The sequence below is a fragment of the Coregonus clupeaformis genome, chromosome 3 (genome assembly GCF_020615455.1).
Source record: "Coregonus clupeaformis isolate EN_2021a chromosome 3, ASM2061545v1, whole genome shotgun sequence".
In the NCBI taxonomy this organism is placed as follows: domain Eukaryota; kingdom Metazoa; phylum Chordata; class Actinopteri; order Salmoniformes; family Salmonidae; genus Coregonus; species Coregonus clupeaformis.
The window spans coordinates 20,907,032-20,932,877 of NC_059194.1; the positions used below are offsets into that span (position 1 = coordinate 20,907,032).

Here is a 25,846-nt window from a genome sequence, read left to right on the forward strand (position 1 = left end):
ATTTCCTGCAATTCTACACATTTGCCATAGGGTGGAGAGAAATGTTTGCAGTTTTTTTATATGATATCTGAGTGAGAGTGACAAAAAAGATCAATGGGGGCCTTGGTTGGTCGACCATGATTACGACAAGTTTAGATAGCTGGCTTAGATAGCTAGACATGGGCTAATTGAGTGAGTGTCAGTGACTGACATAACAAGAGAAAAACTGCTGATGCACAACCAAATTCAGAAATTGAGCCTTGTGTATTCTAATATTCTAACTCTCAACACTAAGTTGAGACCCTGACTGAGTTAAAAATGTATGCAGCCCGCGGCCCGCCAGTTTGCCATCCCTGGTGTAGACTAACCTATGCACTGAGAATGCTATAATAGCTGTCGCATTTTTACATTGAACACTATTGAGCTAAGGTCCGCCTCAGATGTGCTGTGTGTCTGTTTAAATCTTGAGGGTGGGTGTACCTCTCTCTCTCTCTCTCTCTCTCTCTCTCTCTCTCTCTCTCTCTCTCTCTCTCTCTCTCTCTCTCTCTCTCTCTCTATCTCTCTCTCTATCTCTCTCTCTCTCTATCTCTCTCTCTATCTCTCTCTCTCTGTACGGTAGCTGTCGTGTTTTGTGAAATAGTAATCATTGCTTGAAGCGCATAGTAAAGAAAGCATGACTGCCAGTCGGGTACTCGTTTACGGAGGAAGAGGTGCATTGGGTAGCAAAATTGTTCAGCATTTCACTTCTAAAGGATGGGTGAGTGCTATACGTGTTATTTTTTTCGTATAGAATACAATTACAAAAGAATTGTGAGTCGTTGCTTGCACCAGTGTCTATTTGCAATAACCACTTGTTGAGTAGGCCTAGCCCTAGCCTAGATGCTATGGTAAGAAGCAAGGAAAAGGAAATTAAACCAAATGAAATTGTCATCAAGACGTTTCAACGCTGCCAGCCCAGAACTATCAGAAAACATATAATGTTATAATTTACTTAGTCTACTTTGACTTGCATGTCGAATAAATAGCCGACTTTGAAGGATAGTTCGATATCATCATCCTATTTTCAATAGAATGCAAATGTTTCATGCTCTGTTCTTTCTTTCTTTTCCAATAGTGGGTAGCCAGCGTCGATATCGTTGCCAATGAGGAGGCAAACGCGAACGTGCTGGTGAAGTTGTCGGAGTCATTTACCGAGCAAGCGGGACAGGTAGGAGGAGCGCGCTTTCACCTGCTCAATCTGTGATGTTTACGGTTATGGTTTATTGAATGCTCCGATGTCAAGGGAAACCATCATTGACTTTCCATTTGCAAAACGCTGGATAATTACTGTAATTTCTATGCCACGATCGAAAACTCTGATCATTGGTTATAATGCTGTTGCATATAGACCTATTTTATTAATTGCACCATTGAATTCGTCTTTTTAAACAGCAAAATTTGTATTTTCATTATTGTACTAGCTAGATGGGAACAAAATTGTAAACACAGCAAGTGGTGACATTCCAAATGATAAAAGATGTATTCAAATGGCATGTTATATTAGCAAAACACCCAGACTCTAGCCCGTTTTAATAGACTATCTCTTGCTGCAGGTGACAGCAGATGTGGCCCAGTTGCTAGGGGACCAGAAAGTGGATGCCATCTTGTGTGTGGCAGGCGGATGGGCGGGAGGCAATTGCAGCTCCAAAGGTTCAAGAGCGTTTCCCTGAGATATCATCAGTTCATTTTGAACACACACTGTGATATGAATCCTAGGTACCCTGTGGTTCAGTTGTTGGCACTTGCAACGCCAGGGTTGTGGGTTCGATTCCCTTGGGGGACCAGTACAAACAAAATATGAAAATGTATGCACTCACTACTGTAAGTCGCTCTGGATAAGAGTGTCTGCTAAAATGTAAATATCTCCCTTTAAACATCAAACCCCCTTTCAAACCAATTTCCCCTTAGGCTGAATTCTCATCCGGCATTCAATAGGGATGTTTGTTTGTTCCATTTAATTATATGGTTAATTCATTATTACAATGTTGTTCCTCAAACATATTCTCTTATGTATGTTGTTTTCAGACCTGTACAAAAACACAGACATGATGTGGAAACAGAGTGTGTGGACCTCTACCATCTCTAGCCATCTGGCTGCTGTGCACCTGAAGCAGGGTGGACTGCTGACTCTGGCTGGGGCTAAAGCATCACTGGGTGGTACTAGCAGTAAGACGCCACTTACCTCTACTCTACTCCACTGGTATTCTATTCTACTGGTGTTCTATTCTATTCTACTGGTATTCGATTTGATTCTACTGGCATTCTATTATTAATTTTTTGGCATTTTGGTCATAATTTAAGGTTAGGGTTAGGCATTAGGGTGAGCAGTGTGGTTAAGGTTAGGTTTAAAATCAGATTTTATGAATTTGTGGCTGTGCCAGCTAGTGGCCACTCTGCAGAGCTGCCTCCAGTACATCTCAGTAAATGCCAACCTGCTATTATTTTCTCCTGTAATGTTGTCATGCTGACCCTGTTTGACTGTGCCTCTGTTCTGACCACCGTTTCATTCCGACTTTGATGTTTAAGGGACTTTGGCTTACATCTACTGTCGTCACGACTTAGGCAACCAAAACAAATAGCAGCTTACGTAATCAGACTATTTGTAAAACACGGAACCCATGAAATACAAAAAAGACTATGATATGTGAGATGAAATGAAAATATGAGTAACATGTTGAATATTATATGTATTTGATATACATGGTGATATTTTAATGATGTCAGACAATAATGAGGAGAGAAATTGTTACTACTATGGTTTTTCAAGCAATGCTGTCTGGCATTTTAAACCTGACCCAGTATGCATGTGATGGTACCTATAGGACCCAACACCCATGCCATTCCCTGTGTGGTGTGTTACCCATGTGATGGTCATGAGAACAATATAAATCCTGACACTAGGGCACCTAAAATCACTGATCAGCAGTCGGTAGAAAGCCTCCACTCTCATTGGCTGTTAGGTTGGGGAGGAGAATGAATCAGCAGAATTTTGGTCTCTCCACATGTGGACATGGTTAGAGTGTGTTGTGCTGTTTTCCCATTGAAATGTAGCTTACTGTAGAAACTAGTGCTTCACTAGACACAGGCCAGGAAACTGTAGGGATTTCCTTCACAGGTTTGGTTTAGATTACTTTTTTGACAGCGGTATGTCTAATATTATTTGGGATGTTTCCTATAGTTTAACTCTCACCTGTGTGTTTTTTTAACATAAAATATGAATAAGGTTTTGATATTGAAGAATGTATGTCTATATTTATTTTAATTCAAAAAGTATCTACAGTATTTACCCTGTTTTACAAAGTCTATGATATAACCCACAAGATTTACAGATTTTCATGGTAATGCTCAGAGCTGCCTTTTGGAAGAAGTGTGTGAGTCTTAGAAATACATCTTTAAAACTACCATTAATTTACTGTAGATAAAACATTTCCCCCATGCCTTTATCCAACAGGTACTGCAAGTGCATCGATTGCCTTATGCCTATTTACATTTACATTTTTTACATTTTAGTCATTTAGCAGACGCTCTTATCCAGAGCGACTTACAGTTAGTGAGTGCAAACATTTTTATTTATTTTTCATACTGGAATCGAACCCACAACCCTGGCGTTGCAAATGCCATGCTCTACCAACTGAGCTACATCCCTGCCGGCCATTCCCTCCCCTACCCTGGACAACGCTAGGCCAATTGTGCGCCGCCCCATGGGTCTCCCGGTCGCGGCCGGCTACGACAGAGCCTGGATTCGAACCAGGATAGCACTGCAATGCAGAGAGAGAGAGAGAGAGAGAGAGAGAGAGAGATGGGAGAATTAGAGGGTGCATACTTAAGATCACATAGGACACCAGGTAAGACAGGAGAATTACACAAGATAGGACAGACTGACCCTAGCCCCCCGACACATAAGCTATTGCAGCATAGATACTGGAGACTGAGACAGAGGGGGTTGGGGGACACTGTGGCCCTGTCCGGCAGGATATAACCCCACCCACTTTGCCAAAGCACAGCCCCCACACCACCAGAGGGATATCAACTGACCACCAACTTAGTACCCTGAGACAAGGCCGAGTACAGCCCACAAAGATTTCCCCCACCGCACTAGCCCGAGGGGTCGCAAAACCAGACAGGAAGGTCACGTCAGTGACTCAACCCAGTCAAGTCTAGTACAGCGAAAAAAGCATGGCACGTGACGAACCCATCCTAGGGATGGCATGGGAGTGCACTAGCAAGCCAGTGACTCATCCCCCGTAATTGGGTCAGAGGCTGAGAAACCCAGTGGAGAGAGGGGAGCCGGTCAGGCAGAGATAGCAATGGTGGTTCGTCACTCCAGTGCCTTGCCATTCACCTTCGCACCCCTGGGCCAGACTACACTCAATCATAGGACCTACTGAAGAGATTAGTCTTCTGTAAAGACTTAAAGGTTGAGACAGAGTCTGCATCTCTCACATGGATAGGCAGACCATTCCATAAAAATGTAGCTCTATAGGAGAAAGCCCTGTCTCCAGCTGTTTGCTTAGAAATTCTAGGAACAATAAGGAGGCCTGCGTTTTGTGACCGCAGCGTACGTGTAGGTATGTCCGGTAGGACCAAATCAGAGAGATAGGTAGGAGCAAGATGATCAGATGCTTTGGTTCTAGTCAAGATTCTAGCAGACGTATATAGCACTAGTGCTTTATCCGGGTAGCTGGAGAGTAGAGCATTGCAGTAGTCTAATCTTGAAGTGACAAACGCATGGATTAGGTTTTCTGCATAATTTTTGGACAAAAAGTTTCCGATTTTTGTAATGTTACGAACATTTAAAAAAAGCTGCTCTTGAAATATTTTGGATATCATAATACAAATGCTCTGTACTACTGACAAAAACAAGACATTTGAAGATAGTAGTAGTGCTTGAAGATTGCATGTGTTTAGGGGTTATTTGTGCTTATATTTGAGCATAATATTAGCTTTAATACTTAAGAGCTTACTGGTTAATAGTGTGTCTGATCTAAAGACATTCTCAACCAGCTTTACTGAGTTTTCTATGGTGATATACTGCCTTTGGGCAGTTTGGTGTCCAGTGGTGTCTTAGGGACAGCTGGTCTTGCCAGTGGTGTCTTAGGGACAGCTAGTCTTGCCAGTGGTGTCTCAGCAACAGCTGATCTTGCCAGTGGTGTCTTAGGGACAGCTGGTCTTGCCAGTGGTGTCTTTAGGGACAGCTGGTCTTGCCAGTGGTGTCTCAGCGACAGCTGATCTTGCCAGTGGTGTTTTAGGGACAGCTAGTCTTGCCAGTGGTGTTTTAGGGACAGCTGGTCTTGCCAGTGGTGTCTTAGGGACAGCTAGTCTTGCCAGTGGTGTTTTAGGGACAGCTGGTCTTGCCAGTGGTGTCTTAGGGACAGCTGGTCTTGCCAGTGGTGTCTTAGGGACAGCTAGTCTTGCCAGTGGTGTTTTAGGGACAGCTGGTCTTGCCAGTGGTGTCTTAGGGACAGCTGGTCTTGCCAGTGGTGTTTTAGGGACAGCTGGTCTTGCCAGTGGTGTCTTAGGGACAACTGGTCTTGCAAAGCCAGATGCAGACTAAAGGAAAGCTACATTGTAGACATTTCATTGTGGACTTAAATATTTGGGGTTGATTTGGGGTTAAAGACTGAGGCTAGTTAACCATGTGAGAACCCTATGACCCTAACCCTTGACCCTAGATTTAAAAGTCAAGTTGCACTGTCAAATATCATTGATTTAACTTTTGGGTGATTCAGCACGCAAGTCTGTTAATGCTCTTTGAGGAAATGGATTCTGAAGGCACTTCCTATAAACCATCTTAACGATAGCAATTTGGAGTGCATCTATGTAAAAAAAATTAAAATAAAAAATAAATGACAGTCTCTCCCCACTCAAAGTCTATGTGTTCCATTAAGAAATAGGTTCCAGTTCTTCAGTTTAGTAGTATCTTGGAGAGAAAATGTAATTGAATGAAAAAGAGCTAACTCTCCACCCCTTTCTCTCATTGGTCCATTTTTCAAAGGTAGCTGTGGCATGCCTCTGCCATTTCTTTCAAAAAGTGTTTCTAATTGGAAAATGCTGCTTATTGTTTCCAGATGCTACAAACACAAACATTGATGGGAAGTCAAAAGCATGCCTGTGAAACAAGCAGTCATCTCTCAATACTGTCATGGGAAAAGTTTGGGAACCAAAAACACCCAGAATATTTGTCCATAGTATATAAACAGGAAGTTATAAATGTGTAGTAAATGTATGTTGACTTCAAAATATACTATATGTTTGTAATATCACATATATATGACTTTGTAAAACTGGTATTGTGTATATTTCCATGTCCCTTGTTATTATGGTAAGATTTATTGGTGTATGATTTTATCTCTCCTATATCACTGTCCCTCTCTCCATCCTTCCCTCTTTCTCTCTCTCCTCAGGCATGGTGAGCTATGGCATGGCCAAGGCAGCAGTCCACCAGCTCTGTCAGAGTCTAGCAGGAGAAGACAGTGGGATGCCCCCTGGAGCTGTGGCTGTAGCCATACTACCGTGAGTAGCCTAGCGGTTAAGAGCATTGGGCCAGTAACCGAAAGGTCTCTGGTTCGAATCCCGAGCCAACTAGGTGAAAAATCTGTTGATGTGCCCTTGAGCAAGGCACTTAACCCTAATTGCTCCTGTAAGTCGCTCTCGCTAAGAGCGTCTGCTAAATGACTCAAATGTGAGGCATCTTGTTGTTTTTATTACAGTTAATCAATTACTAATTAGGAATAGGAAAAACCTGCCAAAGATACCGTTTGTTATTATTACAGTTTATAACCTGCCAAAGATACCGTTTGTTATTATTACAGTTTATTACTTACTAATTATGAATAGGAATAGGAAAAACCTTCACTCATTGGAAATAGTCATTAGGAATTAAATGTATTTGCAACAACAGAGGTCAAAGGTTACATTACGAATACATTACATGTATTCACCTCATGAGCATCTATCTGTATACACAGTTTCATTGATTAACACATGGATGTAAAGCACTTTTTTGCACTGTCAGCATGAGAAGCCTGTATCTGAGTTTTGTAGTCAATATTCTCAGGGCTCTGTTATGGTACATTCCAATTGCATGAGGTTGGACTGAGGCCACCTGCCAGGCTACTACTAGCTGTCACATATGGTCAGCATTACCCCCATGACTTGCAGTTCTTCTGCACTACCAATACGTATAGGAGGGTTGCTTTATTCACTGCAACTGTGCACAAAAGACTGTAGACTGCATCTGTGCACATTCAAAAGACTGTAGACTCCAACTGTGCACATTCAAACATACAACTAATACAACTGAAATGTAAAATCATATTTCAATATATGCAAGTATTTATGTATCAATTATCATGCTAATATAACAGTGAAAGGCCTTCATCAAAGAGGTTGTTAGATGCTTGCTGGTGGTAAATAAGATAATAGCGATATTATCTCTACACTTTAGCGTTACTGTTGTTTTTTAGTCTGTAGACAAGGGGCTTACATGGGCCTGTTACAATCAGTCCAGGGCAGGAGCTTCAGGCCTCAGGCAGTCAGTTCCTACCACCGCCAGAACATTGTCATGTGACTTGATTACACAGGGTAACCTTGGATACGCCAATGAACAGGAAGTTCATGCCTGATGCAGACTTTGGTTCCTGGACACCGCTGGAGTACATTGCAGAGTGAGTGTGATATGGTGGATGATAGGTTGTTTTCATTAACTTGTGTTTTTACTGATCATTTAGTTGATCTTGAGATTTAAAATTGTATATTTATGCTGTAAGACCGTCATTAGATGTAATTATTCAAAAGGTTTAGAACATACAGATGTATCTCTTTGATTAATGTATGACTATAATTATAGACTATTTTTTTCTTTTAAAAAATGTGGTGTATACCAGTATTTCACCAGAAGATGGCAATGCTGTCAAATAGCCTGGGAAAATAGCCTACTCAATTGTATTGCAGTATTACTTGTTAAAATCAACATATTGTCAAAAGATATTTAGAGCCAAATGTCTGGTTTGAATAATGCTTTAATGTGATTCAAATGTTAATTTGATGGACATATCAATCAACTAATTATAATCTCCAATCTTAAATTACTTACAATACTCTTGACTGGATATAGTCTTGGCTTCTATTACTTGGATACTCTTTACAGGATTTACCCAAATGTGTTTTAAATGCAATGATAACTCTGTACTGTAACTAATGCACACAAACATAAATGAAATATACCTTTGTGTAGTTCTATTCTAAACTAGTGTATGGAGCCCCTAAACTAGTTTATGGAGCCCCTAAAGGATGTGTTCCTCTTTTCATGTCAGTTTAGACACAGAGCGCTGAGTCTCTTGTCTCCTCTGTACACGGTAGAGATAAAATGGGATTTGATCCAGATTTATTATCCCAGAAGTGTTGGACAACATTAACCCTGCAGATTACCAGTCGATCAGATGAGGGTCTGGGAGTATAAATAGAATAGAATAGAGAAATGGGAGGGGCATTTAAATGAACACTTTGATACAGTTCATCTGCTTATCAAATGTCCATTTGGTGGACTGGTGTAGAATGTTGACTTTGAATTGTGAATAGGCAATCTCATGATATAGTTGCTGTTGAAATAGGTCATTGGCTAACAACATAACTCAAATCACGCTAAGAGGCACAGATATAAATTACACTGCTCAAAAAAATAAAGGGAACACTTAAACAACACATCCTAGATCTGAATGAATGAAATAATCTTATTAAATACTTTTTTCTTTACATAGTTGAATGTGCTGACAACAAAATCACACAAAAATTATCAATGGAAATCAAATTTATCAACCCATGGAGGTCTGGATTTGGAGTCACCCTCAAAATTAAAGTGGAAAACCATACTACAGGCTGATCCAACTTTGATGTAATGTCCTTAAAACAAGTCTAAATGAGGCTCAGTAGTGTGTGTGGCCTCCACGTGCCTGTATGACCTCCCTACAACGCCTGGGCATGCTCCTGATGAGGTGGCGGATGGTCTCCTGAGGGATCTCCTCCCAGACCTGGACTAAAGCATCCGCCAACTGCTGGACAGTCTGTGGTGCAACGTGGCGTTGGTGGATGGAGCGAGACATGATGTCCCAGATGTGCTCAATTGGATTCAGGTCTGGGGAACGGGCGGTCCATAGCATCAATGCCTTCCTCTTGCAGGAACTGCTGACACACTCCAGCCACATGAGGTCTAGCATTGTCTTGCATTAGGAGGAACCCAGGGCCAACCGCACCAGCATATGGTCTCACAAGGGGTCTGAGGATCTCATCTCGGTACCTAATGGCAGTCAGGCTACATCTGGCGAGCACATGGAGGGCTGTGCGGCCCCCTAAAGAAATGCCACCCCACACCATGACTGACCCACCGCCAAACCGGTCATGCTGGAGGATGTTGCAGGCAGCAGAACGTTCTCCACGGCGTCTCCAGACTCTGTCACGTCTGTCACATGTGCTCAGTGTGAACCTGCTTTCATCTGTGAAGAGCACAGGGCGCCAGTGGCGAATTTGCCAATCTTGGTGTTCTCTGGCAAATGCCAAACGTCCTGCACGGTGTTGGGCTGTAAGCACAACCCCCACCTGTGGACGTCGGGCCCTCATACCACCCTCATGGAGTCTGTTTCTGACCGTTTGAGCAGACACATGCACATTTGTGGCCTGCTGGAGGTCATTTTGCAGGGCTCTGGCAGTGCTCCTCCTGCTCCTCCTTGCACAAAGGCGGAGGTAGTGGTCCTGCTGCTGGGTTGTTGCCCTCCTACGGCCTCCTCCACGTCTCCTGATGTACTGGCCTGTCTCCTGGTAGTGCCTCCATGCTCTGGACACTACGCTGACAGACACAGCAAACCTTCTTGCCAAAGCTCGCATTGATGTGCCATCCTGGACGAGCTGCACTACCTGAGCCACTTGTGTGGGTTGTAGACTCCGTCTCATGCTACCACTAGAGTGAAAGCACCGCCAACATTCAAAAGTGACCAAAACATCAGCCAGGAAGCATAGGAACTGAGAAGTGGTCTGTGGTCACCACCTGCAGAACCACTTCTTTATTGGGGGTGTCTTGCTAATTGCCTATAATTTCCACCTGTTGTCTATTCCATTTGCACAACAGCATGTGAAATGTATTGTCAATCAGTGTTGCTTCCTAAGTGGACAGTTTGATTTCACAGAAGTGTGATTGACTTGGAGTTACATTGTGTTGTTTAAGTGTTCCCTTTATTTTTTTGAGCAGTGTACATAAAAGGCATCAATATTGTGGCCTTTTTTGTCTTCTTGAAATTTCTTCTAGACTTCTAGAAAACAACATAATCTCATCCAGAGCTTAATTAAAAAGTGGAATCTCTCTTATATCATATACTTTAAGCCAACCATGTTTCACTTGTACTCACTTACAAGTAGTAACTGCTAGCACCCATAGTCTAGCCATCTCATAGTCTCATTCTCTTACTTTTCTTATTTTCTCATAGTCTTATTTTCCTGTTTTCTAGAACTTTCTTCAGTTGGGCCACCGGTGCGGATCGTCCAGCGTCGGGCAGTCTGATGCAGCTCACCACCACCGGAGGCAAGACACAGGCCCTACCCACACAATAAGACACAGGCCCTACCCACACAATAAGACACAGGCCCTACCCACACAATAAGACACAGGACCTACCCACACAATAAGACACAGGCCCTACCCACACAATAAGACACAGGACCTACCCACACAATAAGACACAGGCCCTACCCACACAATATAGGAGAGAGAAGTGGAGAGAGAGCGAGAGAGAGAGAGAGAGGGATGAAATGAGTCACAATGAGAAAGGACTGAAGGATGAGATACGCTACATGACCAAAAGTATGTGGACACCTGCATTAATATGGAGTTGGTCCCACCTTTGCTGCTATAACAGCCTCCACTCTTCTGGGAAGGCTTTCCACTAGATGTTGGAACATTGCTGCAGGGACTTGCTTCCATTCAGCCACAAGAGCGTTAGTGAGGTCAGGCACTGATGTCGGGCGATTAGGCCTGGCTCGCAGTCGGCGTTCCAATTCATCCCAAAGGTGTTCGATTGGGTTGAGGTCAGGGCTCTGTGCAGGCCAGTCAAGTTCTTCCACACCGATCTCGACAAACCATTTCTGTATGGACCTCGCTTTGTGCACGGGGGCTTTGTCATGCTAAAACAGGAAAGGGCCTTCCCCAAACTGTTGCCACAAAGTTGGAAGCACAGAATCATCTAGAATGTCACTGTATGCTGTAGCGTTAAGATTTCCCTACACTGGAACTAAGGGGCCTAGCCCGAACCATGAAAAACAGCCCCAGACCATTATTCCTCCAACATCAAACTTTACAGTTGGCACTATGCATTCGGGCAGGTAGAGTTCTCCTGGCATCCGCCAAACCCAGATTCGTCCATCGGACTGCCAGATGGTGAAGCGTGATTCATCACTCCAGAGAACGCGTTTCCACTGCTCTAGAGTCCAATGGCGGCGAGCTTTAAAACACTCCAGCCGACACTTGGTATTGCGCATGGTGATCTTAGGCTTGTGTGCGGCTGCTCGGCCATGGAAACCCATTTCATGGAGCTCCCGACAAACAGTTCTTGTGCTGACGTTGCTTCCAGAGGCAGTTTGGAACTCGGTATTGAGTGTTGCAACTGAGCACTATGCGCTTCAGCACTCGGTGGTCCTGTTCTGTGAACTTGTGTGGCCTAACACTTCGCGGCTGAGCCGTTGTTGCTCCTAGACTTTTACACTTCACAATAACAGCACTTACAGTTGACCGGGGCAGCTGTAGCAGGGCAGAAATTTGAGGAACTGACTTGTTGGAAAATAATAATAATATGCCATTTAGCAGACGCTTTTATCCAAAGCGACTTACAGTCATGCGTGCATACATTATTTTTTTTGGTGTATGGGTGGTCCCGGGGATCGAACCCACTACCTTGGCGTTACAAGCGCCGTGCTCTACCAGCTGAGCTACAGAGGACCACAAGGTGGCATCCTATGACGGTGCCACATTGAAAGTCACTGAGCTCTTCAGTAAGGCCATTCTACTGCCAATGTTTGTCTATGGAGATTGCATGGCTGTGTGCTTGATTTTATACAACTGTCATCAACGGGTGTGGCTGAAATAACTGAATCAAATCATTTGAAGGGGTGTCCACATACTTTTGTATATATAGTGTATCAAGAAAGGAGGAAGCAGAAAGAGGTAGGGTATAGAGGTAGGGTATAGAGGTAGGGTATAGAGGTAGGGTTCCCCAACTGGCGGCTCGCAAGCCAAATTGAATTTGGCCCCCCCAAGCGTTCTTTAAAAATATATATATTATAAAATACTGTAAAAACACCAGCAAATCAGCTCCAAGTGATTTTAATTTAGGAATCTGTTCCAAAGTATTCCAACACATAATAGAGAGATATACACTGAGTGTACAAAACATTAAGAACATCTGCTCTTTCCATGACATAGACTAACCAGGTGAATCCAGGTGAAAGCTATGATCACTTATTGATGTCACTTGATAAATCCACTTCAATCAGTGTAGATGAGTGGGAGGAGACAGGGTAAAGAAGGATTTTTAAGCCTTGAGACAATTGAGACATTAATTGTGTATGTGTGCCATTCAGAGGGTGAATGGGCAATAACAAATATTTATGTGCCTTTGAACGGGGTATGGTAGTAGGTGCCAGGCGCAACGCTCAACAGTTTCCTGTGTATCAAAAATGGTCCACCACCCAAAGGACATCCAGCCAACTTGACACAACTGTGGGAAGTATTGGAGTCAACATTGTCCAGCACACTTTCGACACCTTGTAGAGTCCATGCTCCGATGAATTTAGGCTATTTTGTACACTCAGTGTATGTGACCATATAGAAATGTAAGCAAGGTTTGAAATGATTATGTTTTAGTCAAATATTATATCTGCGGTCGATTTACCATCTACAAATGGCTGAATATAGTTGACGATCCCTGGGATAGAGAGATGGAGAGGAGGGAGGAGAGGGGGAGGGGAGGGGAAGAGAGGAGAGGGGAGGGAGGTAGGAGAGCGGGGAGGGGAAGAGAGGAGAGCGGGAGGGGAAGAGAGGAGAGGGGGAGGGGAAGGTAGGAGAGGGGGCATGGGAAGGTAGGAAAGGGGGGAGGGGAAGGTAGGAGAGGGGGAGGGAGGAGGGGAAGGTAGGAGAGGGGGAGGTGAAGAGAGGAGAGAGGGAGGGAGGGGAAGGTAGGAGAGCGGGGAGGGGAAGAGAGGAGAGGGGGAGGGGAAAGTAGGAGAGAGGGGAAGGGGAAGGTAGGAGAGCGGGGAGGGGAAGGTAGGAGAGCGGGGAGGGGAAGAGAGGGGGAGGGGAAGAGAGGAGAGTGGGGATGGGAAGGTAGGAGAGGGGGAGGGGAAGGTAGAAGAGGGGAGTGGAAGGTTGGAGAGTGGGGAGGGGGAGGGGAAGGTAGGAGAGCGGGGATGGGAAGGTAGGAGAGGGGGGAGGGGAAGGTCGGAGAGTGGGGAGGGGGAGGGGGAGGTAGGAGAGCGGGGAGGGAAGAGAGTAAGATGGTTGTAGGGTGAACAGGAATATTTCCCCTGAAAAATATGCCCACAATACCATCTAGTGGTAGAATGAATCAATTGCAGAGGAAACGTGAACGTCATGTACATTTACTTATTTTTTACTTTACTTTAGTTAGGTCCAGTTTGAGATTGATGAAGATGATGGAAGCCGCTGTCTTAATGTCAAATGTACAATTCATTTCAGTGGAGTGGCCTTACTCTGTGTCTTGTGTCGAGTGTACTCGATATGCGTGTGAATGGTTGGTTGAAGAAGTACTCCTATTTGTAAGTCGCTCTGGATAAGAGCGTCTGCTAAATGACGTAAATGTAAATGTAAATGTACTCCAAGTACTATTATCAGTATCTCATCACAAATTGTTTGTATTTTTGTGCCGTTTGATGTGGGTTTACCTCCTCTGTTTCAATTTGAATAAAAATCCACATGAATCACAATCTGATTTGATAATATGTGAGAAACAATCAAAACACTACAACATCACCATCACCTTGAATTGAATACAGATCTGCTGAAAGTTATTATAGAAAATAAACACATTTTGGGGATCAGGAATTTGTAGCAGTTTCACCACCACTAAAATCCAGATCCCTGCCCACCTCCCCCCTCATCCACAATAATATGATATTTCATTGAACTTCACTGGTCATAATTAGATGTATTCACCTACCATTAAAGACATACCATTTTGAATGGGATTGGAGACCAGTTAAGTTATTTACCTGCCTTGACTTGATCTAGCTCACTCATGGTCATTTCCAGTGACATACTATAGCCTTCCCCACCAGGTGGTGGTCCTGGATAACAACTCACCTCACCAGTCAAATGTGACCGACCACCTCGATTCGGTCTTATGTAGCAAAATTTGGAATGGTGTTTTTTTTACATTGGATAAAAGTAGAGACTCAGAGTTACAAAATGGTATATCATACACTGCAGTTGAGGAATAATGTGAAAGTAATTCTGTGGATAATCTTCTAACCCCACTTTTGAGAAAATTACCCTTGAATGTTTTGGTAAACCTACTGGAGAGCTCTTCTTTGTCTACACCTATTCAGCATTGTTCACACCCTCTTAAGCCTTAGTCCTACCCATCTCTTTAAGGATTCACATGTGAGGCCATGTGCTAAACAGAGTGAGTAAGGTAGTGTAGTAAACAACCAAATATTTCAAGACTAAAAGTGGTGAAAGTAGTAGCCTACAATAAGGAAAAACTCCAGGTAAAAATACACGTTATCTAGTTCTTGGCCTATATCCTAATCTGACTTTGGTGCAGGTCATGTTGTTCTTCACATTACCATCTCTGGTAAACACACGCTATATCAAATAAAATCGACGTTTATTTGCCACATGCACAGGATACAGAAGGTGTAAACGGTACAGTGAAATGGTTACTTGCATATTTGCATAGTAGCAATATATAAAATAGAAAGTGTCCAGATACAAATATTTTATAAATACACACTTGTCTAAATTGATGGGTCATGTGAAATAAATGCTATAACCACCCCCCAATCACACCTAGCTAAGTGGATGGGTCACTATTGTCTAGACATGTACACATGTTCATGAAATACAATAGATGGCCGTAATCACCCCCAGACACACCTGGCTAACTTGATGGGTCATGTAATCATCTGGCGAAGTGGAGTCTTTTGTTTACACATGTAGCTAGCTAGCTAAACAATGAACCATAATCCCAACTCATACTACTAGTAATACAAACTGATTGTCATAGCTAGCCACCATGCATGAAATGCTGTAGTATGAATCTGCACGTAGCTAAAGCTAACCAACTAGGTTCAATGTTAGCTAGCTAGCTAACATTAGACTATAACTAGCAATGCAAATAGTTTATGAGATACAAATAATATTGTTACACAGATCATGCACGTAACGTTAGCTAGCAAGCCAGCAAGCTAACGTTTGCTAGCTAGCTAACAGTATGCTTTAACTTGAAATGAATATGACTTTCTGAGAAAATTAGAAATGTATAATATCTGAAAATATAAAAATATGAATAAAAAATTTAGCTAGACTCTTACCCCGTATACATGGATGAACACTTTTAACTCTGTTTTGTTTGTAGCTAGCTACATCTTGTTTGGCCCGCGTTGTGTCAAGTCACTCCGGTTCACACTGATCGTGTGCACCAAAGTAGGCCATCACAAGTTTTTCCCACTGATCTTTGTCGATAGCGCCTGCTAAATTCAGGGCGGCAATGTTGTTGAGAGCAGGAGCAACACTTTTGCAGTTCTCCATGGCTAACGTTATATCTTTCAAAAAAGCTGTGGTAGCAAGGATTATCTACACATACTGAGCAGTTCACGTTATAGACAGAATCATGCGACATGGCAGACCAATCCAAACTCATCTCTCTGCATGTCCAGCCCATCCATTATCTCAGCCAATCATGGCTAGCGGGAAGGTTCCCTTCTTTTTCCATGGCTACACCAACTTGGCTCGTAATTTAACAATTGTATTCGTATTTACAGATGGCATACAAGTTTGTTAATAAGGCACATGAAAGTTTATATATTCCAGAAGGCATTTCTGCCAAAAAAACAATTTTGATAAAACGCATTTGCCTCTACTGTGAAGTAGCGACGTGTGACATACGCCTAGCTTTCTGAAACAGGTCACAAATTCTCCAATATGATTCAAAGGAATATGTGTTGCTTACAAAACTAACTATAGATTGATGTTAACACTTATAATAGATGAGTGGATTTGGAAAAGACAACGCACAGTAAATGCAGTCCACTGAAAATCTGACATTGATAGATTGATTTGATTTGCCAGTTAAATAAACACATACACACAGTACATACATTTAGAAAAGGTTACAGGGAAAACACAATAAATTCAGAATCTTATTTTCATTATTTTTTAACAAAAGATTTGATTACATATTCAAATGTCTTGGTTTCACTGTATATGATAAGCCCAGGTTGCTGAAAATATTACTGAACAATGAATATCCTTCTTAAGAACAATTGTAGCAACATGACACAACACAACAGGAGATCCCCATATGCCTACCACATACTACACAGATCAATAGCATCAGTAGCATTATGACAAGATAGCTACTTGACAATGAGAGCAACACAGGGAGGTATCTTTGATCAAGTGAAATATTTTCTGTGATAAACAATGGCTGCATGTATTCCCACGGGCAATCACTCTATAGCACTACAACATCATGAGCTAATGTATGCAGCTGGGACGTGTTGAATGTGCCTGGGGCCCTCACACATCTAGATGAATTGCCCCCTGCCACCCTATATCAGCAGGACTGAACACCACCTCCTTGTTCTCTTCTATTCATTCCAGGCATTGTGATTTATTATAATGTGTCATCACCAGGACCCAAGCCTTATAACCATAGCTCCTGTAGCTCACTGTGAGAAATAGCAGAGTTTAAACCTAAGGCCTAATAATTGTCCTAGGGTGAATTTGCATTCACACTTAGCCGTGAAGCCAATAGGATGATGTATACGATGATGTATACGATTATATATAGGATGATATATAGGATGATGTATAGGATGATGTATAGGATGATGTATAGGATGATACAGTCCATTCGGAAAGTATTCAGACCCCTTGACTTTTTCCACATTTTGTTACGTTACAGCCTTATTCTAAAATTGATTATTGTTTTTTTTTCCTCGTCCATCTACACACAATATCCCATAATGACAAAGCAAAAACAGGTTTTTAGAAATGTGCAAATGTGTAAAAAAATTAAATAAAATAAATATCACATTTACATAAGTATTCAGACCCTTTTCATCAAGGATCTCTCTGTTCTTTGCTCCGTTCATCTTTCTCTCAATCCTGACTAGTTGCCCACTCCCTGCCGCGGAAAAACATCCCCACAGCATGATGCTGCCACCACCATGCTTCACCATAGGGATGGTGGCAGTTTTCCTCCAGACATGACGCTTGGCATTCAGGCCAAAGAGTTCAATCTTGGTTTCATCAGACCAGAGAATCTTGTTTCTCATGGTCTGAGAGTCCTTCAGGTGCCTTTTGGCAAACTCCAAGCGGGCTGTCATATGCCTTTTACTGAGGATTGGCTAACGTCTGGCCACTCTACCATAAAGGCCTGATTGGTGGAGTGCTGCAGAGATGGTTGTCCTTCTGGAAGGTTCTCCCATCTCCACAGAGGAACTCTGGAGCTCTGTCAGAGTGACCATCGGGTTCTTGGTCAACTCCCTGACCAAGGCCCTTCTCCCCCGATTGCTCAGTTTTTGTGGTTCCAAAATTCTTCCATTTAAGAATGATGGAGGCCACAGTGTTCTTGGGGACCTTCAATGCTGCAGAAATGTTTTGGTACCCTTCCCCAGAGATCTCCCTCGACACAATCCTGTCTCTGAGCTCTAAGGACAATTCCTTCGACCTCATGGCTTGGTTTTTGCTCTGACATGCACTGTCAACTGTGGTACCTTATATAGACAGGTGTGTGTGCCTTTCCAAATCATGTCCAATCAATAGAATTTACCACAGGTGGACGCCAATCAAGTTGTAGAAACATGTCAAGGATGATCAATGGAAACAGGATGCACCTGAGTTCAATTTCGAGTCTCATAGCAAAGTTTCTGAATACTTATGTAAATACGTTTTTTAAATATATATACACTACCATTCAAAAGTTTGGGGTCACTTAGAAATGTCCTTGTTTTCGAAAGAAAATCTATTTTTTTGTCCATTAAAAAAAACATCAAATTGATCAGAAATACAGTGTAGATATTGTTAATGCTGTAAATGGCTATTGTAGCTGGAAATGGCTGATTTTTAATGGAATATCTACATAGGCGTACAGAGGCCCATTATCAGCAACCATCAGTCCTGTTTTCCAATGGCACGTTGTGTTTGCTAATCCAAATTTATCATTTTAATAGGCTAATTGATCATTAGAAAACCCTTTTGCAATTATGTTAGCACAGCTGAAAACCTTCTAGGCAGAGTTGCAAAGAAAAAGTCCTCCAAAAATCTCCAATTTGGACTCCAGACCAAACGACACATTTCCACCGGTCTAACGTCCATTGCTCGTGTTTCTTGGTCCAAGCAAGTCTCTTCTTATTATTGGTGTCCTTTAGTAGTGGTAACTCTGGGTCTTCCATTCCTGTGGCGGTCCTCATGAGAGCCAGTTTCATCATAGCGCTTGATGTTTTTTGCGACTGCACTTGAAGAAACGTTCAAAGTTCTTGAAATGTTCCTTATTGACTGACATTCATGTCTTAAAGTAATGATGGACATTTCTCTTTGCTTATTTTAGCTGTTCTTGCCATAATACGGACTTGGTCTTTTACCAAATAGGGCTATCTTCTTTATACCCCCCCCTACCCTGTCATAACACAACTGATTGGCTCAAATTAACTTTTAAGAAGGCACACTTGTTAATTGAAGTGCATTCCAGGTGACTACCTCATGAAGCTGGTTGAGAGAATGCCAAGAGTGTGCAAAGCTGTCATCAAGGCAAAGGGTGGCTATTTGAAGAATATAAAATATAAAATATATTATGATTTGTTTAACACTTTTTTGGTCACATCATTCCATATGTGTTATTTCATAGTTTTGATGTCTTCACTATTATTCTACAATGTAAAACATTTTTTAAATAAAGAAAAACCCTTGAATGAGTAGGTGTGTCCAAACTTTTGACTGGTAGTGTATATGATGATATAGGATGATGTATAGGATGATTAATGATATATAGGATGATGGATTTTGTATAGGATGATATATAGGATTATGGATGATGTATAGGATGATGGATTTTGTATAGGATGATATATAGGACAATGTATAGGACGATATATAGGATGACAGAACAAGAGTAATATATATGGGTTATTGTTTGTTTTATTCATTTAGAGTGGAAGGGCTATGAAAGTGGTTAAAATGATTTTCCTGTTTGCCGTTGCGGGATTGGAAAATTTGCATTTGCCAAGATGAAATGACTGGGTGATTTGTTCATTTTGTTTAGTGAGACCTTAACCTCGATCTCCAGCTTTCATTCAGTTTAGTGAGACCTTAACCTCGATCTCCAACTTCCATTCAGTTTAGTGAGACTTTAACCTCAATCTCCAGCTTCCATTCTGTTTCGTGAGACAATAACCTCGATCTCTAGCTTCCATTCTGTTTAGTGAGACAATAACCTAGATCTCCAGCTTCCATTCTGTTTAGTGCGACTTAAATCTCAATCTCCAGTTTCCTCACGAAAACAAGACTAAGGAGTGTAGCTCGCAAGACTAGTGGACTGAAGGAAACAAGTTGTGTGACCACTCAGTTTTAAAACTTAGTATTGTGCATCAATGATTATGACCATTTAGCTGATATCATATTGGACACATTATTGCAGTTTTGACCACCTTACTGTTTCATGGTCTCTCCACAAGATAGACATGGAGAATTAACCAAGATACACCGTTTAGTGACACCAGCCATAGAATAGAACAGAAAATTCCTCTTGGGTTCCCCCCTGTAGTTGAGCCAAGTATTCTCCATAGCCCCAAGTATCCTCCATAGCCCCATCTGAGGCCCCTCCACCAGCACAGGCCTGAAACAAACCCCCTGGAGATGAATATCCTGATTAAACGGACCCCCTCCTACCCACAGACCCATTTTCCCAATCCCCTTCGAATGTTGTTGTTATTGGGGGGTGGGTAGGGGGTTAGAGAGGGGAGGTTATGTCTGAGATGGCAGGGTGCCATGTGGAAGCCATTGAGACCTGAAAGAGAGTGTGGTGGGGTGGGCATGTATGTAACGTGAGGACAGATGGTAGTGGTTAGCCCCGTTAGCCTGCCTGCTACAGGGTTATATAGCTTGCATGGGAGTAGACCCCACCACTACCCCTGAGAACCTAGAACCTAAGCAGTCATGTGTTGTGTGTGAGAGGGGGGGATAAGAAATACACAGAATGAAGACTATATATGTTTAACCTCTTTAATATCTGTATATTGAAAAATCAATGTTTCTATCCCCATAGTCCAACACTAGATGGTGCTAACTCTTATCTGGACTGTTTAAGATAAGGCAACATAATAAACATTTGCATGATAAGTATTTCCCTGTAATTAAATGGTCCTTGTGTCATCAAATCATTGCACAGGATGAGAATTGCTAGACTTTATTTTCTTGAATACTTCGAATACTTCCTCCTGCTCCTTAAAATAAAAGTCAGGACATTAGCATCATACGTTCCCCTATACAGAGGTTTCTACAGAGCTTAATCGAAACAGGATTTGAACTCATGATTTTGCTCATATTCAGTTGTCTTCCATTTGGTTAGCTGTGAGATGTTTGTAATGAGAATACTGTCTCTAAACCTATTGCGGCAATGTTGTATTCATCTTATATCCTTAGGATGCAACCATAAGACTTTACACTGAAATACACAACGCTGATACCCAAGGCAATGCTTTCATGTATGAGTACTTCCTGTGTGCACACATAGCCTATCACATAAAGCACATGAATGGAATGACATGACAGCTAACAACACCATCACAATGGCATTATTCTTACTTTATTGGTGTGGCTCCTTGTCGTGATGGCTTATTTATCAAAGACTAACATATTACCTGTCTTATCAACAGATTGCACATGGCTTAGGGTTGAAAGCATTTATCATAAGTTGTTACATAGATGCCACACGTCATGTTAGCAGATGTTGTCATATTTAGGTCGAATGTAAGGTCACAGGCTTTTATTACATTAACAGAGCATGTTACCATGCTGTAGATGGTGTAGAATTATGACTCGATGCTATGGAAAGCCTTAAAAGTAGGATTGGCATGTAAGTGAGTGTTAATCTTCTTAATGGTTGGGTCAAGTTTATTTATTTATTTTATAAAGTTTATTGGTCAAGAACCATGCATAATTAATCTCAGAGGAAATATAGCTAGACAGATACTTTTCTGATATAAGATTCTTTTTCAAGCACGGAATCACACCCTCATATTGAGGTTTTCCTAAATTAAATTAGAAATTAGATTATAATAGCCGTCACTGCAGTCAGTTCTCCAAGTTCTACTACTGCAGTTTACTGAGGTTTCACAGGACTCTAGACGCAGTTAGGACAATTAAGGATATTAGTTCTCCGCTCCCCTCTTGGCCCAGCTAAATGTGGAGGGCACTTGGCTCACATAACAGGGCCATTTGGAGAGAATATGCCTGAGGCTGTAAGCTAATACTTACTTACACCCCTGGCAAAAAAGACCACCAAAACCTCCACTTGATCCCCGAACAGTGACAGGTCCGGTCACCGGTGAGGTGAAGAGGATGCAGAAATGAAAGACAATAGGAGTTGTTATTAATATGGTGATTGTGTGGGGGAGGTGGGGAGGGCTATCATAACAGGCTCAGCTGGCAGTCCAGCGGTCTGCAATTAATACGATTCCTGTTTTTTAAGAGCCATATTTACAAAGGTAGATGTAGCCTTTTGTCATCAGAGAAAAATTCATAGAGAAGAAATACACACACACACAAGCACAGATGTACACACATGCACACACCAGCACACACACACACACACACACACACACACACACCCTAACATATGTTTCTCATTTGGCTCTTCTCCAAAGCACACAGATCCTGTGTGTAAGGTCTGAGAAGGGGGGTGCTAGTTGGGGAATTAATCATTTTGCTCTTTTTGCAAACACAGGTAATGTTTTGATACAGATTATTATAAGACATGCATAGTACAACCCATGTTAAATAGGATGGCATACTAAATGTAGCTTTCCTATGTCACCATTGGACTGAAAACTACAAATATGAATTTATGCATTTTTTGTTATGATGTTTTTAGTTTAAGCTTAGGCCCTTGACTAAGTTGTTTTAAAGGTTATTTGGTCTTAAAGCGTCAATCAGCAGTTGAACAAAGTGTCCTCCCCACCCCTGTTTCGGTAAAAAGCTGAGGGATGGGGCTGACCATTCATGGTATCAAAATTACAGTTTTAACCATGTTTTGAGGCTATATAGCGTTTGTTTACATTTACTTTGTTTACAAACATTGGCATAAAACAAGCTTATATTTTGGGTTCTGATGGGGTACAACAGTGGAACTAAACTCATGAGACATTTGTAAGTTATATTCTTCAAGAATCAATGGGTACATATCATTAATTTATTAGTCCACTCCGAACATGGATGTAGTAACTGCTGTGTGCCCCTTTAATGGGCATTGATATCATTTTCACAGGCATGTAGCCTCATGTTCATACATGTATCCTACAACAAGGGCATTTCTTCAAATCATCTTTAAAGGGCCCTCGTTGTTCATTATTCATGTTAATTTATGCAACAGAATACCAGACTAATGATAGTTTTGAATATGTAAGTGTGTCTCAGTCAGGAGTAATGAGATATGCCAATAATAATATGTAAATTGGGTGAATTATTGAAAAGGCATGACTGAAGATCTTATATTAGTTTTCATGTTTATTTCAAAGGAGCATACATTTTTCAAAATGCTCCTCGTGCCCTATTCGATAACTGAATCTAATCAAAAGTACAAATCAATAATTTAAGTTAGTGTGTGTGCATGTGCGTGTGCGCGTCTGTGTACAGTAAACCTATGACGTGTTATTTTCCACATTGTGTAAGTGAGAAGAAACAGCAGGACTTTGCCAACTTGCAAGCTTTGTATCTTAGCTACAGCTTTAGGCACAACTCATTAAAATAAATTGAATGTTTCACTTAGTCATCATCAAACTAAATTCATAATTCATATGCCCTTATATTGGTTATGATTTCTGATTTGTTTTCCATCACAACAATAAGCAAACCCCATACATTATTAGGCCAAAACAACCTCCAATAACAACTATTACGGTTATTTTGGAAAACGATGAGATTGAATGTTGTTATTATGTGGTGTCTCTGTAGTCATGATAGTTATTATGTGGTGTCTCTGTAGTCATGATAGTTATTATGTGGTGTCTCTGTAGTCATGATAGTTATTATGTGGTGTCTCTGTAGTCATGATAGTTATTATGTGGTTTCTCTGTAGTCATGACAGTTAGTATGTTGTGTCTCTGTAGTCTATGATAGTTATTATGTGGTGTCTCTGTAGTCATCATAGTTATTATGTGGTTTCTCTGTAGTCTATGATAGTTATTATGTAGTGTCTCTGTAGTCATGATAGTTATTATGTGGTGTCTCTGTAGTCATGATAATTATTATGTGGTGTCTCTGTAGTCTATGATAGTTATTATGTGGTGTCTGTAGTCTATGATAGTTATTATGTGGTGTCTCTGTAGTCTATGATAGTTATTATGTGGTGTCTCTGTAGTCATGATAGTTATTATGTGGTGTCGCTGTAGTCATGATAGTTATTATGTGGTGTCTCTGTAGTCTATGATAGTTATTATGTGGTGTCTGTAGTCTATGATAGTTATCATGTGGTGTCTCTGTAGTCATGATAGTTATTGTGTGGTGTCTCTGTAGTCTATGATAGTTATTATGTGGTGTCTGTAGTCTATGATAGTTATTATGTGTTGTCTCTGTAGTCATGATAGTTATTATGTGGTGTCTCTGTAGTCTATGATAGTTATTATTTGGTGTCTGTAGTCTATGATAGTTATCATGTGGTGTCTCTGTAGTCATGATAGTTATTGTGTGGTGTCTCTGTAGTCTATCATAGTTATTATGTGGTGTCTCTGTAGTCATGATAGTTATTATGTGGTGTCTGTTGTCATGATAGTTATTATGTGGTGTCTCTATAGTCATGATAGTTATTATGTGGTGTCTCTATAGTCATGATAGTTATTATGTGGTGTCTCTGTAGTCGTGATAGTTATTATGTGGTGTCTCTGTAGTCATGATAGTTATTATGTGGTTTCTCTGTAGTCTATGATAGTTATTATGTGGTGTCTCTGTAGTCATGATAGTTATTATGTGGTGTCGCTGTAGTCATGATAGTTATTATGTGGTGTCTCTGTAGTCTATGATAGTTATTATGTGGTGTCTGTAGTCTATGATAGTTATCATGTGGTGTCTCTGTAGTCATGATAGTTATTATGTGATGTCTCTGTAGTCATGATAGTTATTATGTGGTGTCTGTTGTCATGATAGTTATTATGTGGTGCCTCTGTAGTCGTGATAATTATTATGTGGTGTCTCTGTAGTCATGATCTAGCTCTGTCACTGCTGGGCGAAATGCTTAGCTTTTTTTTTTTTTTTTTGCCTCATTTGCAATGATTATGTTATCAGGCCAGCCAGGGAAAGGATGGAGCAACCATAATTTCAGCGCCGGATTAGGCAGAAATAACGAGGTCACCAAGTTTTCGGTTGCCATGGCAACGACACATCCAAGAACACAGGATTCCATTGTGAAAACCCAGGGCCCGGGAATCTTGTTTTGTTTTCTCTCTCCCTCTCTCTCTCTCTTCCTCTCTCTCTCTCTCTCCCTCTCTCTCTCTTCCTCTCTCTCGCTCTCGCTTTTTTTCGGCGCGAGGACAGGAGCGTCGTTTCACATTTTTTTCCTCTCTCTCTCTCTCTCTGTTTTCCAAAGCCTATGCAGAATAATACATTCTGTTGAGCTCATTTGCATTTTTGCTGGTATTCATATACTGTGGGAGGTCTTTTTATAACGAGGCAAATTCGGTCTGATACAGCAGCTCGTTACGAACTAGGAAAGCAGAAAGATACAAGTTTGTTGCACTTTTGGCTCATCTCAGTTTTGGAGAAAAGCTGGGGAATGGAAATCAGTCCAGAGCAGCTTGAAGAAGCCTGCGTCCCAAATGGCATCCTGTTCCCTTTATAATACACTACCTTGAACAGAGCCCTGGTCAAAAATAGTGCAGTACATAGGAATTGGGTGCCTTTTGGGACACACACAAAATCACTCCAGCTTCACATTGAACCCACTGAGAATCAAGCTCTGGCTGGAGAACAATTTGTCCACTGCTCCGGTCCACGCATTGATTTGGATGTGGATTGCAGGAAGCTGTTGGCTCCCATTCAAGCATCTATCCATTCCCATGTCACACCTGGGTACTGTTAGGAATAGGCCTCAGCAGCAACAAACTGGTTGGCCCAACTCTGATCTGAGTTCAGTAAGATGCATGGTCTACTGGCAGCTCAAAGTCCCAGTGACTGATGATGTCAGAGCCGCTTCATTTTTTTAGGGGTGGGGGGTGGTTGAAGGCCTTCAATTAATTCTAACTACATCTTGTATTATTATCATACAAATGGATGAAATTGGGGGGACCATGTTGGGGGTAATGGGCATGACCATACCATACCATACCATACCTCGAT

The 25,846-nt window shown here is 41.6% G+C and overlaps 1 protein-coding gene across 2 annotated transcripts; it reads left to right on the forward strand.

Annotated features, from left to right (window-relative positions):
• Window positions 1–534: 534 nt before the first annotated feature.
• Window positions 535–10,927, forward strand: LOC121541316 (dihydropteridine reductase). 2 transcript variants are annotated; one of them, XM_041850307.2, is made up of 7 exons: window positions 535–736; window positions 1,094–1,186; window positions 1,572–1,668; window positions 2,044–2,218; window positions 6,423–6,531; window positions 7,602–7,685; window positions 10,515–10,603. In XM_041850307.2, the coding sequence occupies exons 1-6, from the start codon at window positions 653–655 to the stop codon at window positions 7,641–7,643; spliced, it is 600 nt and encodes a 199-aa protein (XP_041706241.1). In that variant the 5' UTR covers window positions 535–652; the 3' UTR covers window positions 7,644–7,685; window positions 10,515–10,603. The 2 variants fall into 2 exon arrangements, with proteins under 2 accessions (XP_041706241.1, XP_041706234.1); XM_041850300.2 differs by having other exon boundaries at window positions 537–736; window positions 2,044–2,184; window positions 10,515–10,927.
• Window positions 10,928–25,846: the final 14,919 nt, after the last annotated feature.

Coding starts and splice junctions, on each gene's coding strand:
- LOC121541316 (XM_041850300.2), top strand. CDS start 653: ATGACTGCCAGTCGGGTACTCGTTTACGGAGGAAGAGGTGCATTGGGT. Junction 737..1,093: donor ATTTCACTTCTAAAGGATGG/GTGAGTGCTATA, acceptor CTTTTCCAATAG/TGGGTAGCCAGCGTCGATAT. Junction 1,187..1,571: donor TTACCGAGCAAGCGGGACAG/GTAGGAGGAGCG, acceptor CTCTTGCTGCAG/GTGACAGCAGATGTGGCCCA.